Below are 14,290 nucleotides of genomic sequence, written 5' to 3'. Positions count from 1 at the left end.
GAGCCCAAGAGGTCTGATCTCTGTTGCTTTGATAGCTACCTCACTGGTGTTTAGCAAGTATTTTACTAGCAGCAGAAATCTTGGACAGGTGCCCCTGGGTTTTAATTCCTATTCAGTTGTACAAGAATTTAATAAGTGCCCTACTCCAAAGAAACCAAAACACTGGATGCAGGAATTCAGTTTCCAGCTTTTCCTTCTCTCAGCAGGAAACCGTTGTTCTTTTTTCCAAATAGTTGAAAACAAGAAAATCAGCAAAACAGTCAGAGAATGGAAATGTTTGAGGTAGAGAAGAAGGGAATTATTTACATATATGTATTTCCCAGATTTGAAAATTTGTTTTTCAGCTCTGCTCGCACTCACATTTCTTCCCTACTTACTGCTGCTTGCTAACAGTAAACTTTGTTCAATTCTGTCAGAGCTAACAGGAAAACAATAGTACATCGCCCAGCAGATTCAGACAGCAGGAAGACAACTTTGCCAAAAAATAAGTAAGTAAATAAATTACTTCTTAAAGCACTGATAAGTAACATCAATAAAATGTTTATTATTGATGTGTCCATGCTCTAAGCAGTAGACAGCGAAGGACCAGATGACTCTAGTGTGGTTTACAGCCTGCTCACTGAACAGGAAACCGCTCAGCTTCACTCTTTGATCAAAAGCTGCTGCTAACCTAAATTATTTTGCAATCTGAAGAGTGGGGCAGTTAAAACTCAAAGATTTTGTTGGTATTTCACAAACTTCAGGCAATTCCAAGGGTGGATGCTTAGATACTAGATACAATAAGTGTGCATTACTGCAGTCCTAATGTGATCCCTGGCTACATCTTCATTGCAAAATATTTCTTGTTGTTGTTTCTGAATACTATAAGTACTACTACTGCAATGATCCATAAATGTTGCTGGATGGGCTGATACAGAGCTAAGGTCCAGTGGGTAAAGAGGGTGATGGTGAGAGAACCATCATCCAGGACACCAGAGTAAGGTCAAGATCCATTTATGTGTTTCTTCCACACTCAATATATCTCAGATATTTCCTATGGCAGAGTAGTAGCAGGATGGAAGAACACCATATCAGGACCAGGAGAAATTGTTATACTTATTCTGCTGGCTGGCAGAATGGGAAGGGAGCCACGTGCAGTGGCACAGCTGCATGCTAAAAGAGAGGTTTAGCTCCTATCTCCCTAAGCAAATTCATCCCTCCAACAATATATTGAATATGCTAAAGCATCAATAAGGCTGTTACAATATTTATGTCTAAAATGAATGTTTGCAAAAAGAGTAGGGCTTTCTGTAACTGCACCAAACTTGGAGCTGTCAGTGAACAAAAATGCAAGGTTTGACCCAAGATTGTTGAATTTCCAAATCTGCCAAATCATTTTTCAAATTTAATTATTATCCTTGCAGCTTTCAGTCATTCAGTTAAGTTAGACTCTTTGAGAAGTTTCATAGAACAATAGCAATTTCTAATATTTAAGTGGATTTTTTTTTCTTTTTTTTTTATGTCTTTAGATCTTGCCCAAACATATGTGTAGCAATGAATCTGGATGTACCTCCAAAAGGTAAAATTCTTTCAGTATTGAAAAAGGAAGTACCGTAGCATGTTTTTTACCATACTTATTACTCAGAGACAGTGATAGTTTGTAACATGCAAGGTGTGACAGATAAGAACATTGTAAGATCATAAAAGTTAAAATGAATTGCAAGAAAAGAGGAAAAGAAATGGATACCCACCAAGTGGAAATTGGATATGCACTAATGAAGAAAGCAAAAAGATGTTTACTTCCAGACTGCCCCCAAAAATGTTGGCTTCACATTATACACTGCAAAAAGCCATCAATAAGTCACCCTCTTGCTGAAGACTGAAAACATTATGTTGGCTGATGACTTCTGGAAAGCAACTGAGGGAACTTTCCTTTTTCCTCTGCCGCCACTTGTGAAGGACTCCCCTCTTCTTGCGTTTGCTGTTCCAAAACAATGGGACAATGAGACAGGATCTTTAAATCTGATCCCATGACAGATTATGGTCAGTAGTAAGCATGTGTTTAAATCACATTGATTTCAAAAGTAAAACCCTGCTCCTACTTAAATCAGTGGAAAATGATACCGTATTTCACAACGGTAGCTGAGCTAAGAGATATTTAATGCAAAGCATATAAAATTATCTAACTAAATAGGGGCACAACTAGCCAGACAAATTTATCTGGTATACCATATGTTTATTGTGTTATGTGAAGTTTGCTTAAATGCATTCAATATCCATATAATACAGAAGATTTAGATTTAGGGCTGGAAAAAGCTGTTCTGGAAAAATAAAACCCAGCAGTCTATCATCTTATTGCAAATCTTTTATTGTCTGTGGATAGCTGGCCATATCACAGAAGCTCATCATAATTGGCAATTATTCACATGCCCTTTTCACAGTCTCTGAAGCAAAGCCTGCCTAGCCTTTTGCTTGGTCCTGGAATTAAAACTATGCAATTCAGGAAGTTTCTACTTGTCTTACCTAACCCCTCTTGAGGCTAGAGGAAGATGCCCATATACTTAACAGGACGAGGTTTTACATGATACTTTTGGACCAAACAGAAAAAGTGACTCTGAAAACTTCTATGGAGGTGCTTCCTTGCAGCATTGCCAGCCTTATTTTTTTTCTACTGAAGTGGTTAGGAGACACCCTGTCAGGATCACAAGGTTTATTAAAACACAACCCACAATACTTGATTGCTTTCTGTTACTGGCTGAAACACCAAAAACAGTGACTAAAAAACCACTGTGCATTCATAGATTCACAGAAGTCAATAGGAAGAGATTTACTTTCTGCTTTCTCATTTAAAGAAGGGCTATGTTTGTTTCTGACATTGAGTGTTCATGTACAAATTGCTAACCTGTCACCTTTTGAACAGACTTTTTTTTAGGTCACTATGAAAAGCAGGCAAGGTTGCCACAAAATGCACACCACTTTATTCCCTTGCAAATTAAAGAGAAATTAATTTCTTCCCTTTTGTCCTTTGACATCAGGCATTCTCTCTCAACTGGCAGAAACACACCCATGCATATGCCAAAGAAACACAACACTTTGCTATTGTTATAACTGATATACTCCATTTATTAATTTCACAGAGGATGTAGCAAAGCAACAAAAAATTTTCAGACTGAATAAAATACGACCAGTCCCTATAGCTTGAGGAGACTGACTCCTGCCAGCTCTGAGTCTTTAGCTTGCAGCGAAGAAATACTGATGCCAGAAGGTCCAGCTGATTGCAACTACCTGGCACAAAGATTCTGCCCTCTTTCATCCCTGTACTACAGCCAGTGCACTAGAAGGCAGAAAATTGGATGTTCCAGGGTGATATATATAGTAAAGAGCAGAAATAGTCTCCCCCAAAGTGGTGAACCTCTTCGATGGTCTTCCACTACCCAGATGGCACATGGCACTTCTCATTCTGAAGGCCCAATAAGTACAGCGTAGCTGACAGAGTGAAATATTCATCTTCACTACCAAAATGTCATCCTTAAATAACAGGAGGAGCGGTTTCTCGCTGATTTGCACTCCTCAGCTAGCACAGAGCAAATATGTGGGCATTCACCTTATGTAAAGGGAATGCCCGCAGGAGAGCAGCAACGCTGCCTCTCCTTTCACTCGTGCTGTGCAAAGGAGGCATTAGAAGAAAAGGAGAGGGTGGGCTGGAGTTCCTCCAAACTCTGGTGATTCCTGTGTAACAGAATAGATTATAAACTAACCTGGACTTCAAATTGTAAACTGATGCTGGATAGCAATAAATCACCCCAAAGTCTTCTGTCACAGTCCTCTTTTAGCATTAAGCCATGAAATGCATGGCTAATAGCTTCGATGCTTACCACTGTTATTTGTTTCTTATTGTTGAGGATAGAATAACCATTTTTTATTAACAGAAGTAAAAAGGCTACAGTTTAAGACACTGACTGCCTTTTTGCATTATTATATTGGTACCACCTAGTTATCCTCATCTGCATCGGTTTTCCTTGGTAATGTCATTGATTTAACTGGGCTTACTTCTGATTTGCACCAGCAGAACTAAACAGAAAATCAGACAACCACTTTGCATGAACAGCTTCCCCCCCCCCAATGACCCTCTGAGCAGAGATAAAAGTACTACATATATTGAATAAATGAACATTCAATGCCATCTGCTGGGGTATAGAAAACTCTGCAATACCAGGCTCATGCAATATTCAGACCTTAAAAGAACAATAGTGACAAATGTAAAAAGGCTGTTTAGGTAGAGACTGGCTCCTTTCAAAATACAGCTGGAAGGGAGGGTTGTGGGATGCTGCCCATCCTTCACCCACTTCAACACAGGGTGCAACACCCAGGCAAGAAGTGGGTCTGGTTTTAACTCTCTCCTTGGCATAAAAGGGTTTCAGTCTACAATTTGCCCTTCCTCCTAAGCATTAGAGCATGCTATAATTATATATTATAGGTTAGGCTTAATAGAAGGACTTTCATGCTCTGCTTTGGAAATCAGGCTGTTATGTAGCCACAGATGCAAGATTGGTGAGGCTACAAGCAGCCTAAGCAAGGATTGCTTCAACAGTCCAGAACAAGAGCATATACCGGGCAAGGACATACCATGGCTGTTTTGCGTTAAACAGTCACTGGATTAAATGTGTAAATCAGGTTAAGGGTGGAACTTGGGAGTCTCTTCTCAAGTAAACTCACTCTCCTGTTCTCCTGTTCACCAGCTCTTTGGCCCTGTAACTCATGCTCTCCTGGCTATACCATGAGACAACTCCATGGGCAGACAGCCACTACCTACAATAGTTTATAGCCTGGTAGCTGGAGTGTTCTCGGTTTTGGGAGCTGTGAATTTGGAGCTTCTCAAGCTGAAACCAGGATTCCAATTCCTGGGCAAGTGCTGTGCAACTACACAACAGACATCAGCACAACTTATTTCCCAGTTCAGTCTTGAAAGCATGAGATCAGATTTTCTTCTGCCACTAAAGGAACAAGGCATGTTTCTATTCAGAAGAGGAATTTCCAGACCAGGATCCCCAGGTCACCAGGGTGAGCCCTTACAGTTCTGCACCAAGCAGCAAAACTCAGAAGAGAGAGGAGTTGAAGCACATCCTTCTCCGGGTATTTTCTGTGGGAGGGCTTAGACATGCTAGTGGTTGTGAATCCCATTTCCACCCAGCTACTTCCTCATGCACTGTATAGGTCAGCAAACTCATGGGTGGATTTGTTTCATCTCCTTTGCTTTAGTATCGGTAAAATACTGTGCAGTTGGCAGATTTTTGTTTCTTTATATAAGTTATTAGTTATTATATCATTTTCTACAGAATGACACCTGCTGACATTTTTTCTCCATTTCATACAGAAAACAGAAGAACTATTCCTGCTAATGCCTATCATTTTGTAAGTATCATACTGATCCTCCTAAAATTTTACTTTTCTTTCACTTCCTGATGTGCGTTAATATCGTCTTGGCTATAATGCTGGTAACAGAAAATGTGATCCTCACTGCTTGTTAATGCAAAATAAAACACAAGAATTTTGAAGTATATATGAAAACTTTGTTTTAGTAGGAGCTTGATTAAAGAAGTGTTTAACTCTCTAGTCAATTCCCTATTTATGGTCTGAATCTAAAATGCACCTTTATCAGAAAATCATGTGAAAATAACAGAAGTCAAGCTGAACAAGTAAGTCATAAACCTCAAGGTATAATATGTAACCAATGCAAATGAAAGCTGAAAAGCTAACAGTACACATTTCAATGTCTTCCCATTTGTATCTGAAAGCTGGTTTGAGTTTCAGCTCAGCCATATAAGAAAAGACTGCAAATACCTTACAAGTCAGAGAAAGATGAAAAGAAAGCAGAGGTCTATTGCTTAATAAGCAAGTTGAACAAGTAAAGGGTGACTAAAGAAGGTTGATGCAATCAATACTTTGGCTGCTTCAGTTTTCATAGAAAGGTTAATTACAATCAGACACTATATGGGATTAATACCAACTAGAAGGCAGTAATAGCACAGAACGGAACAGGGGAAGAACATTCAGGATAATATTTACTTATGCTAAAGCACTTAAGGAAGTATTTGAAGTAATTTCTGAGACATTAATTGATTATCTTTGGGAACTTTCCAAGGAGTCCTGAGTTCCTAAAGCAATGGAAAAGAACAGTGGTAACCTCCATTTCTTACAAGAAAGCAAGCAAATCCTGAGGGTTCATTGGATACCTGGAGAGACTATTAAACAAAGTCAGTCTGAAAGCATCTTTTGGAAATAGTAAGTCTGATTATGTAAAAAAATGCTAATGTGAATATGAAGAACATCTCCTCAACTTCTCAGACCAAAGTAATTTCCTTCTCAGCAGAAATACAACCATAATGGGGAGAAAGATGTGATGTATCTTGATTTTTGTTAGGTCTTGGCATTTCCTAGAAGACAGTCTCACAAGTAGAAATCTGGAAACCTGGTCTAGATGAAAATGTGTGAAGTGTTTGCACAACTGACAGAAAAAATATCCACTCTCAGCCTAGGTGATAGTAGTCTGCTACTGAACTGGAAAGAATTATGCAGCACAAGAGCCTGCAAACCCAGTTATCCTGCAGGGGTCTGTCTGGTGTGGTGGTATTTTTTTAAGTACTGTTATAAAAAGACAAACCTCACCCTGAAATGTACTGTCAAGAACACTCTTTGGAGGTCTGCTTGATGTTGTAATCAAGATGTGTACAACCCGGAGAGAGTTTACAGGAGAGTAATTCTGGGGATATGAGGTTCAAAATCTTTTAAGTTGGTTGAGAACTTGGGAAAGCTTTAAAGAATTGTACTTACTTAGATGACTAAAAGGAAATATAATTATAGGCATTAAACATAATAAAGGGTGAAATAAAGTGGCTAGTAATCAATTTTTTTAGTGTCCTTGGAGGGTAAAACAAATTGGTTTAATTTGTAGCACTCAAGAGAAAAAGCGTGAACTGAAAGGACAGTTAACTAGTGGAAGAAGACACCTCAGGAAGCTATCGATTCCCCATTACTAGTGAGTTCAAGAAGAGATTAAAACAAACATTGGCGAAGATCCAAGTGCATGGGTGCACCTGTACTGTCTCTGGTAGCAAAATATGACTTACAAAGACACTGGGTACCCTCAGCTGAGTTCAGTCAGTAGTAATCTCAGCTGTGTGCTGTTAGTGCATGTCTCCTCCTGAAAGAAGCCAGCAGTTAGGTTCCAGCATGTAAACAGTCAGTATAAGGGTGGAGCAGGACCCCAGAGAATAAAATCTTGAACAAACCTAGTACAAATGTATAGACACATCCTGAGTCACTCTCAGCACCACATTTCTGTGGACTCCACTTTTCAATACATACTTGCAATCGCATTCACTTGGACTGCACATCTGCTAGCACAAATTCCCCCAAACATTGCATGTTTATATTTTAACGTGTGACATTTGTGATGAGCTAGTTAATATATTCTTGCAAGTAACATATGTAAACAGTCAGTACAATACAAATACCACATGGATAATATTATAATGAAAGGCACAGTTTCAAATGTCTGCAATGATCATAAAATGAAACACTTTCATTATATTTTCAAGAGTGGTGACAGGCCAAATTCAGAGAGAGAACTAAACTGCCTCCTGAATGGATATTTTATGAATCTAAATCAAAAATTTAGATCCCTAAAACCCTTGCTCAGCTACTTTCCAACCCTTCCATTTCCATCAGAAAATTTCCTGTGCACCAAAATGTCTGGTTCTGCTCATCAAATATTTCCAAATCTGAAATTAATCCTGAACTTAAATTTATTTGTATTATCTTTGTATCTCTTCTTCTATCCAGAACAAAGATTTGACAATGAAGGGCAAGAGTGACTTACAATCATCCTCCAAGGTATCTGAGGAGGAAGAAGGTGATTATGAAACTGTAAGTTCTTCCACTCTGGAGGCCATCCATGCTTTGAGAATCCTTCCTGCCAAACCTCTACAAGAATCCGAATATGCAGGTAACTTTTGCTGTCTGCAGAAAGTGAGCCAAACCTAGAAGTAAATAGGAACAGTACAGGCTTGGGGTTTTCAGTCCAGATATTTTTTAAAATTAAATGGCTCAACTGCAGAATAAAACACTGGTGGGCAGGAACAAGAGAAGAGCTTTGTCTGCATCTTCATATTCAACAGTTACCCTTATTTCCATTAAATTATGTTAAATAAATAATTACATGCTGCTTTTGTAATTTTAACATTACCTTCATGGGAGAAATTCTATGATCCCATGCCACCTGGAACGTGCAAAAAACTGACTGGTCAAACCCACAACCATTTCAGAAAAGCCCACTGCTATTTAAGCCTAGAAGCATTTAAGATGGAAAACACATTAAAGAACACGGGAAACTTTCCTCCAGACGATAATTTGCAGATGAAGAAATGTAGTATTCTTTTTTAAGGTGTTCTCTGCCACTTCCAATAGCAGTAATAAGCGATGACTTTGAGTGTATTTCTCAGGCATTCTTAACCTTGCAAGGTAGCTGCATTAATCAAGCTCTGGTTTACTAAAGCCATTCTAAGTCACAGTTAATGCCCAAACATACACAGCCAATTAATATCCTGTTTACGGAAGTGAAATGTCATCCCAGCTATCCATTGCTCAAAGCCATTATAAACACTCTGTGGAGGTTTTAAATCATTAAAAATCTGGGGGGGGAATCCTAGATGAGGAAGAATGGAAACCAGAAACCAAAAATATCTGAAAATACAGCATCAATATATGTATGAAATCTTGCTCCAGTTCACATCAAAGTCAGCAAAGATTTTTCTACTGATTTTTGTGGGAGTTAGTTTGATGTCCAAACAAATAGATGGCTTTGAATGTGAGTAAATTTATCGGTGTGCAAGCAGATCACAATCAGTCTGAACATCCAGATAGTCTACATTATGTTCCAAAGACTCATTTGTGCATTTTATTTGGAAATCTGAAGTAAATTCCAAGTGCTGTTTTTATCTTGGTTAGTAATAAAGACTTTCAGTCAGCATTCAGCATCCTTGGTTTATGTAAGACTGTCCTGAAATACAAAACCACACCATTTTTGTTTTCTGATTTCAGAGAAAACACATTAAACAAAAATCTGCTTTTTGCCTGTGTTATGCCCAGTAACTATAATGTGGCAGGATATAAGAGTGAGGAAAAGTCTGAAAACATATTTCAGAAAGGCAAAACTCAATGCTAACATCCCATTTTGCCATCTTTCCTAGACAAATAACAATGCCCTTGAGATATAAAATTAATGACTAGAAAACACATGCTAGCGTACAACCTCTGCATTTCTTTTAGAGGGCCATCGGTGCAGTATTTATTAAAATCTAAAGTAAAAATTAAAAAGCTCTCTAGAGAGTAAACTCCCCCACACCCCTCACAAAACCAGAACACCACAACGGTGTTGCCAAGAGCAAAGGTTCAAATGAAAAACAGATTCACTAATCTATTCAGTTTAGGTCAAATGTCTGCCTTAACTGTGTAACAGCTTATGAAGGCTTTTTTTTTTTTTTCCACAGTGAGGAGGTTGACTGTAAAACTATTACAAGGGTCATGCTTATGTCCTTAACACAGCTACTAAAATGATGGTTAGGTTCTGAAAAGGAAAAAATTAAAATGCTATAAAAATGGCAAGATCTGACCTGACAAACATATTTCGAACGTTAAAACCTCTTCTTCTTAAAACATAGTATTATTGAATTACTCAGGCTTGCTTTTTCTTCCTCTTTTATAGATAAACGTTGCTTAAGGCCTTCAAGTACCACTTCCTCAATGAAGAGCCAGCACACATCTCAGCCCCCTCAATATTCAGCTGTAAGTAAAGATCTTAAACCCTATTCACAAACAGATTTCCCCTTTTCTGTAATATCATTTAAAGTTAAGTGCAGTCTACTCAAAGTCTTAGCCACGTAACATTCGATTGTACAAGGTCACACAAGTTCCTGTGCGCTGTTCCTGTTTCACTTTGCACCAACGTCCTCGCCGCTTGCCTTCACTTACTGACTGCTGGGGATCTACCAAGTGTTAGAGGCATCCCAGTCGGGAGCAGCACCATCTCTACTAGCCATAGTTTCAAGGATGATGACTAACATCACATCTTTATTTTGTTTTATTAACAGAAACACACACCTGTTCTGGAGGGGCGAAGCGTGCCAAGTGTTAGAGGTATAATAAAAAAATACCCATTTCTGCAAAAAATAGAAATAGAAATTGTTGCTTCCACATTTTAGCTTTTGTACATAAGCAGAGATTACAGGTGATAGAATAGACAAGGTTTTCAGAACAGCAGCTGCTTTCCAAAATAATCATACTGCAAATTTGCAATACTGTTTCAACTATCTATCTAACATCAAAGTAATTATTTACAAAAGGAGATATATTTTATCTCATGAGCTCCCTGTTCCTCAAGGGGGAGAAAAACAAGCCATTCCATTTAAAAATCAGGTTTTCCTTTTCCCTACAATTATAAAGACATAAGGGGAGGCAGGGGGGGAGGAGCCTGTGTCTCCTGAAGTGTTCCACCAAAAGCTGCAAGATCCCTGTTACGCTTTTTACTTCTCAGGACCTCATGCTTTTTGGCTTCCTATCCTTCTCACGCATTTTGTATGAATATATTGTAAAGCATAATCTAATAACTATTTTTAAATAGTAATATCAACTTTAGCAATTCCTATTAAGGATTTACATCCTAGGGTAACTATTTACAAAAGCTATCTGACAGTGTTCTCCTACTAAGAATATGCTAATTATGTAGTATATCACCTAGCATGTATTTTTTCTCCACTGCTTTACCTTCAACTGCAAATTTGCTTCAAAATCCTATAATTTTGAGTCATAAATGTACCTTTCATTTTTCTTTGTTCTGTTTTGTTTCTTGTGGTGAAATCAGAGACAGATTGCTATCTTATTCTTCAAGAATCTAATGAGGTGTCCAACTATTAAATACTTTAATTGATGGTTTTACTCACTCATAAGATTATTTTTAAAGTAGGTTTCTATATACTTTTTTTTATATTTGATATACTTTAGATGTAGCAATATCTCATGAAGTCAACTACTGAAGGATTAAATATCTGATTAACCTTGAAAAGGAATGGTTTTTTTCCTTATCATTTTCAAATCTTTGAACCATATGCTAAATACGGTCAAAAAGAATGCAGTTGCCAAGGCAGGAAAATATGTTCCTTTCTATGTTTGCTGTAACAGCTGATTTTCATAGAGTAAGTATTATATTTGACCAGCCAGAAAAATAATGCAAAGAATTCCATGCAAAACAGAATTGTTTGGGGTTTTTTCCTCTTAGTTCATACTATAATGAAAAACATAGAGCCAAATAATTCCTACAGATTATGAAAAAGTAGGCGCTATAAAGTGTACAAAATGAGAGGTTAGATTGCCTCTTGTGAGCAAATCCTGATGCAGCTTGTAAAAAAGCTGAATTGACAGAAATTTGAGTAAGCCAGCTTCAAAATCTGCAGAAATCGGTAGGCAAGGTCCCACTGACAGTTTTCCAGTTTACACATAGCTTCAAATTCCACCAGGATTTAGTAGGTTGTATTTATATGTTTGTCTGCCTCCATGAGATGTGTGCTGACATTAAGAAAGAGGAACCAAAGACAATGCAGGCAGGTAAATTAAACTCTGCAGTTTGAGAATGCAAATTATACATATTTTTAGTACATCCTGAGCTAATAGTGCTTACAGAGGACTCTATTATTTTTAGATAATAACTACACTGTTATTAAATGTATCTCAACGTTTACTCTCACACCCAGTGCTATTAAGTGGTTTTGCCACAAGATGGCATGAACAGCACAGAAGAATTTTTGTCAATAGTTATTTTCGAGAATCGTTAAACGTTTAAGGTACCATTCTTTTATTCAGACCAATTTGTTATGGTTTACTTGAAGGAGAACTCAGGATGTATTGCATCTCTTTTTGCATTACTTAGATGTCCTATGTTCATTTAAATAATCAGTCATATTTTGGTGAATTTGAAAACAACAAAAAATAGATTTACTTTCATTGCTTTTCAAGATTTTTATAAATGTCTGTAGAAAAATCAAAACAGACAAAAAATGCATCCCAAACAACTTGATAAGCATATATAGAAAGTCTCTGAACAATATTTAAATTTACAATACCTGAATAAATATCACCCTCAAATGTTTCATTCTGAAAGGCAGAGGTAAAACCAAAGTTCACTCTGTTTTATCAAGTATCATGACAATTTTTTATTTCCTTTGTTTTATAATTTAAGCTGAAAAAACAAAAAAAAATTTGTTTTTTCCTGCTTTAACTTTAACTGATTCTTAGTTATGTCTCCTATGAAATCAATGTTTGTGAGTGATATTAAAAAGATTTATTGGCTACAGCCCAGGAAGATTCCCAACACTTCTATGATTGCCATAATTATCCAAGTACACCTAGGGTTGTGTTTTATATGGAGAGAAGCACAAATGGTTGAGAATAAGTTGCACCTGAATCCACCTGTGAATCCACCCTAAGAAAGGCTAAATAAACTACAGATCAAACAAAATCCACTCCACTTCCAATGAGCCTCATTCAGAGCCCATTGGCCTCATGTGCCGAACAGCTAACAGAATAAATACGCACCTCAGTGACTTCTGTCTCAAGTCTAGGCTGTGACTTGCCCCATTCCCACACATAACAATCTTCCGCTGAACCTCCAAAGCTTCCAGCTTCTCCTAGGTTCACCGAAATTAATGCTCTCCATTCAGTAGCAGGAAAAGTTATGGAGATACAGATGTGATAGGAGGGATGAATGCTGTGGAGACAGCAACGTGACTTTGAATCAAAGAATTCTGGAGGTAGAGCCGGGGCCGAGGGGAGGATGGGCCTGGATGGTCAATAATAATAACAACAATGCCAGAATAAAGCTATACCTTTATTTGTGAATTATATGGGTAGCTCTCTATTAACGATTATTAATAATTATTTTTAGGAGAAAGAATGAAAATAGATGGGCCCCAGGTAAGCAGAATCTCTCATCAATTAAAATTTTTACTGGTCATTTTGCCACTTAAAATATTTTTAAAAGCAGGCTGCAATTTTGCTAGCACTAACTAAAGGATAATAGAATTCATATCTGCAGTCCTACATTATCTCACTTACTTACATTCATGGTTTATGTAGACGTCTTTTATCCCTCAGTGATTTTCAAACGGCATGTTAAAATATGATGTTATGTGCTATAGAGTACATAAACCCTTTGACTTGACACAGGCATGGCTGCTTGATCTAAACTCTTTACATTTCTCTTAGTAAAACAAGGAAAAAAGCTTACACAGATTTTTGTTTCCTCTCTTTTCCAGCACCCTGTGCCTCCCCCACGGTAAGATCACTTAAGAGATCGCTTACTCACTTACCTGCGGTCCTCGGGGAACTCAATGCTAATGAAAGCTCACATCCATCTGTACCGCTCATGGTAATGAGATGACTGGAAGTGAGCCGGTATCCTTTTACTATCTGGCTCTGTTTGGGCTTATTTTATGTTCTGATATGAAATTAGGGAGAACAAAACATGAGTCGCAAGTGTTCACAGCAGGAGCTGAGACGTGCATCTTCAAAATCAACTTGGCTGAGCATGGAACCCAGTCAAAAGCCTAGAAATCTTGAATCCGGTTCAACTCAGATATAAATTGTTGGGAAAAAAATCTTCCATCAATTTGTACTGGTGCCTTAGGCTCTGTTCACCATAATAATATTGACTTCATTGCCTATTAAATCCTTCTGCCAATTTTTTTTGCTACAAATCTAAATCATGTCCGTAGAAATCAATCTGAATATTGCCATTTACTCCCACAGAAGATGGACCAAGCTCTATTCCACAAATATATTTTTCTATGATATGCCCACAAACAAAAAATTAATCGCTTCTTGATCTTTTCAACCCCAAACAAAAACTGCTACAATTAAGATATCCTTCCAAAAGGTCATCCAGGACTGACAAGCTCATTCCTCCGTGCCTACACTGACTGCCATAAAAGCTAAAAAGAAGTTTAAAATATGATTAGCATTACAGACAGATTCAGATTATTCCTTAAGTTAAAATATGAAATAAGAGCATAAAAGGACAGTGTAGCTTCACAAATCCAAAACTGTAAAAGTGCAGAAATAAGAGCATTCCATTATTCTACAAAATTTCACTATTTGTTTCCGCTTGTATTAGGGTAGCGAGCATGGTTCTTAATTCTCGCAGCTGACTTAATTTTGGTCTGTGCCACGCAAACACCCAAGGCTCGCTCCCCAGGAGCCCACC

The 14,290-nt window shown here is 37.7% G+C and overlaps 1 protein-coding gene across 2 annotated transcripts in view; it reads left to right on the top strand.

Moving 5' to 3' along the window:
* Nucleotides 1-332: 332 nt before the first annotated feature.
* CLNK (cytokine dependent hematopoietic cell linker) overlaps nt 333-14,290 on the top strand; it is a 33,995-nt gene continuing 20,037 nt past the window's right edge. Inside the window, exons 1-8 of one of the 2 annotated variants that reach the window (XM_075023189.1) lie at nt 333-488; nt 1,509-1,558; nt 5,354-5,391; nt 7,822-7,984; nt 9,743-9,822; nt 10,128-10,173; nt 12,974-13,002; nt 13,344-13,363. In XM_075023189.1, coding sequence (XP_074879290.1) covers nt 1,534-1,558; nt 5,354-5,391; nt 7,822-7,984; nt 9,743-9,822; nt 10,128-10,173; nt 12,974-13,002; nt 13,344-13,363 — 401 coding nt within the window. In that variant the 5' untranslated portion in view covers nt 333-488; nt 1,509-1,533. Of the gene's footprint in view, nt 489-1,508; nt 1,559-5,189; nt 5,392-7,821; nt 7,985-9,742; nt 9,823-10,127; nt 10,174-12,973; nt 13,003-13,343; nt 13,364-14,290 lie in introns of those variants that run through there. The other variant, XM_075023179.1, reaches the window with a different exon arrangement.

This window comes from Buteo buteo, chromosome 1 (assembly GCF_964188355.1).
Source record: "Buteo buteo chromosome 1, bButBut1.hap1.1, whole genome shotgun sequence".
In the NCBI taxonomy this organism is placed as follows: Eukaryota; Metazoa; Chordata; class Aves; order Accipitriformes; family Accipitridae; genus Buteo; species Buteo buteo.
Note: the sequence above shows the minus strand (reverse complement) of the source record. Positions and strands in the feature narration are given on the sequence as shown.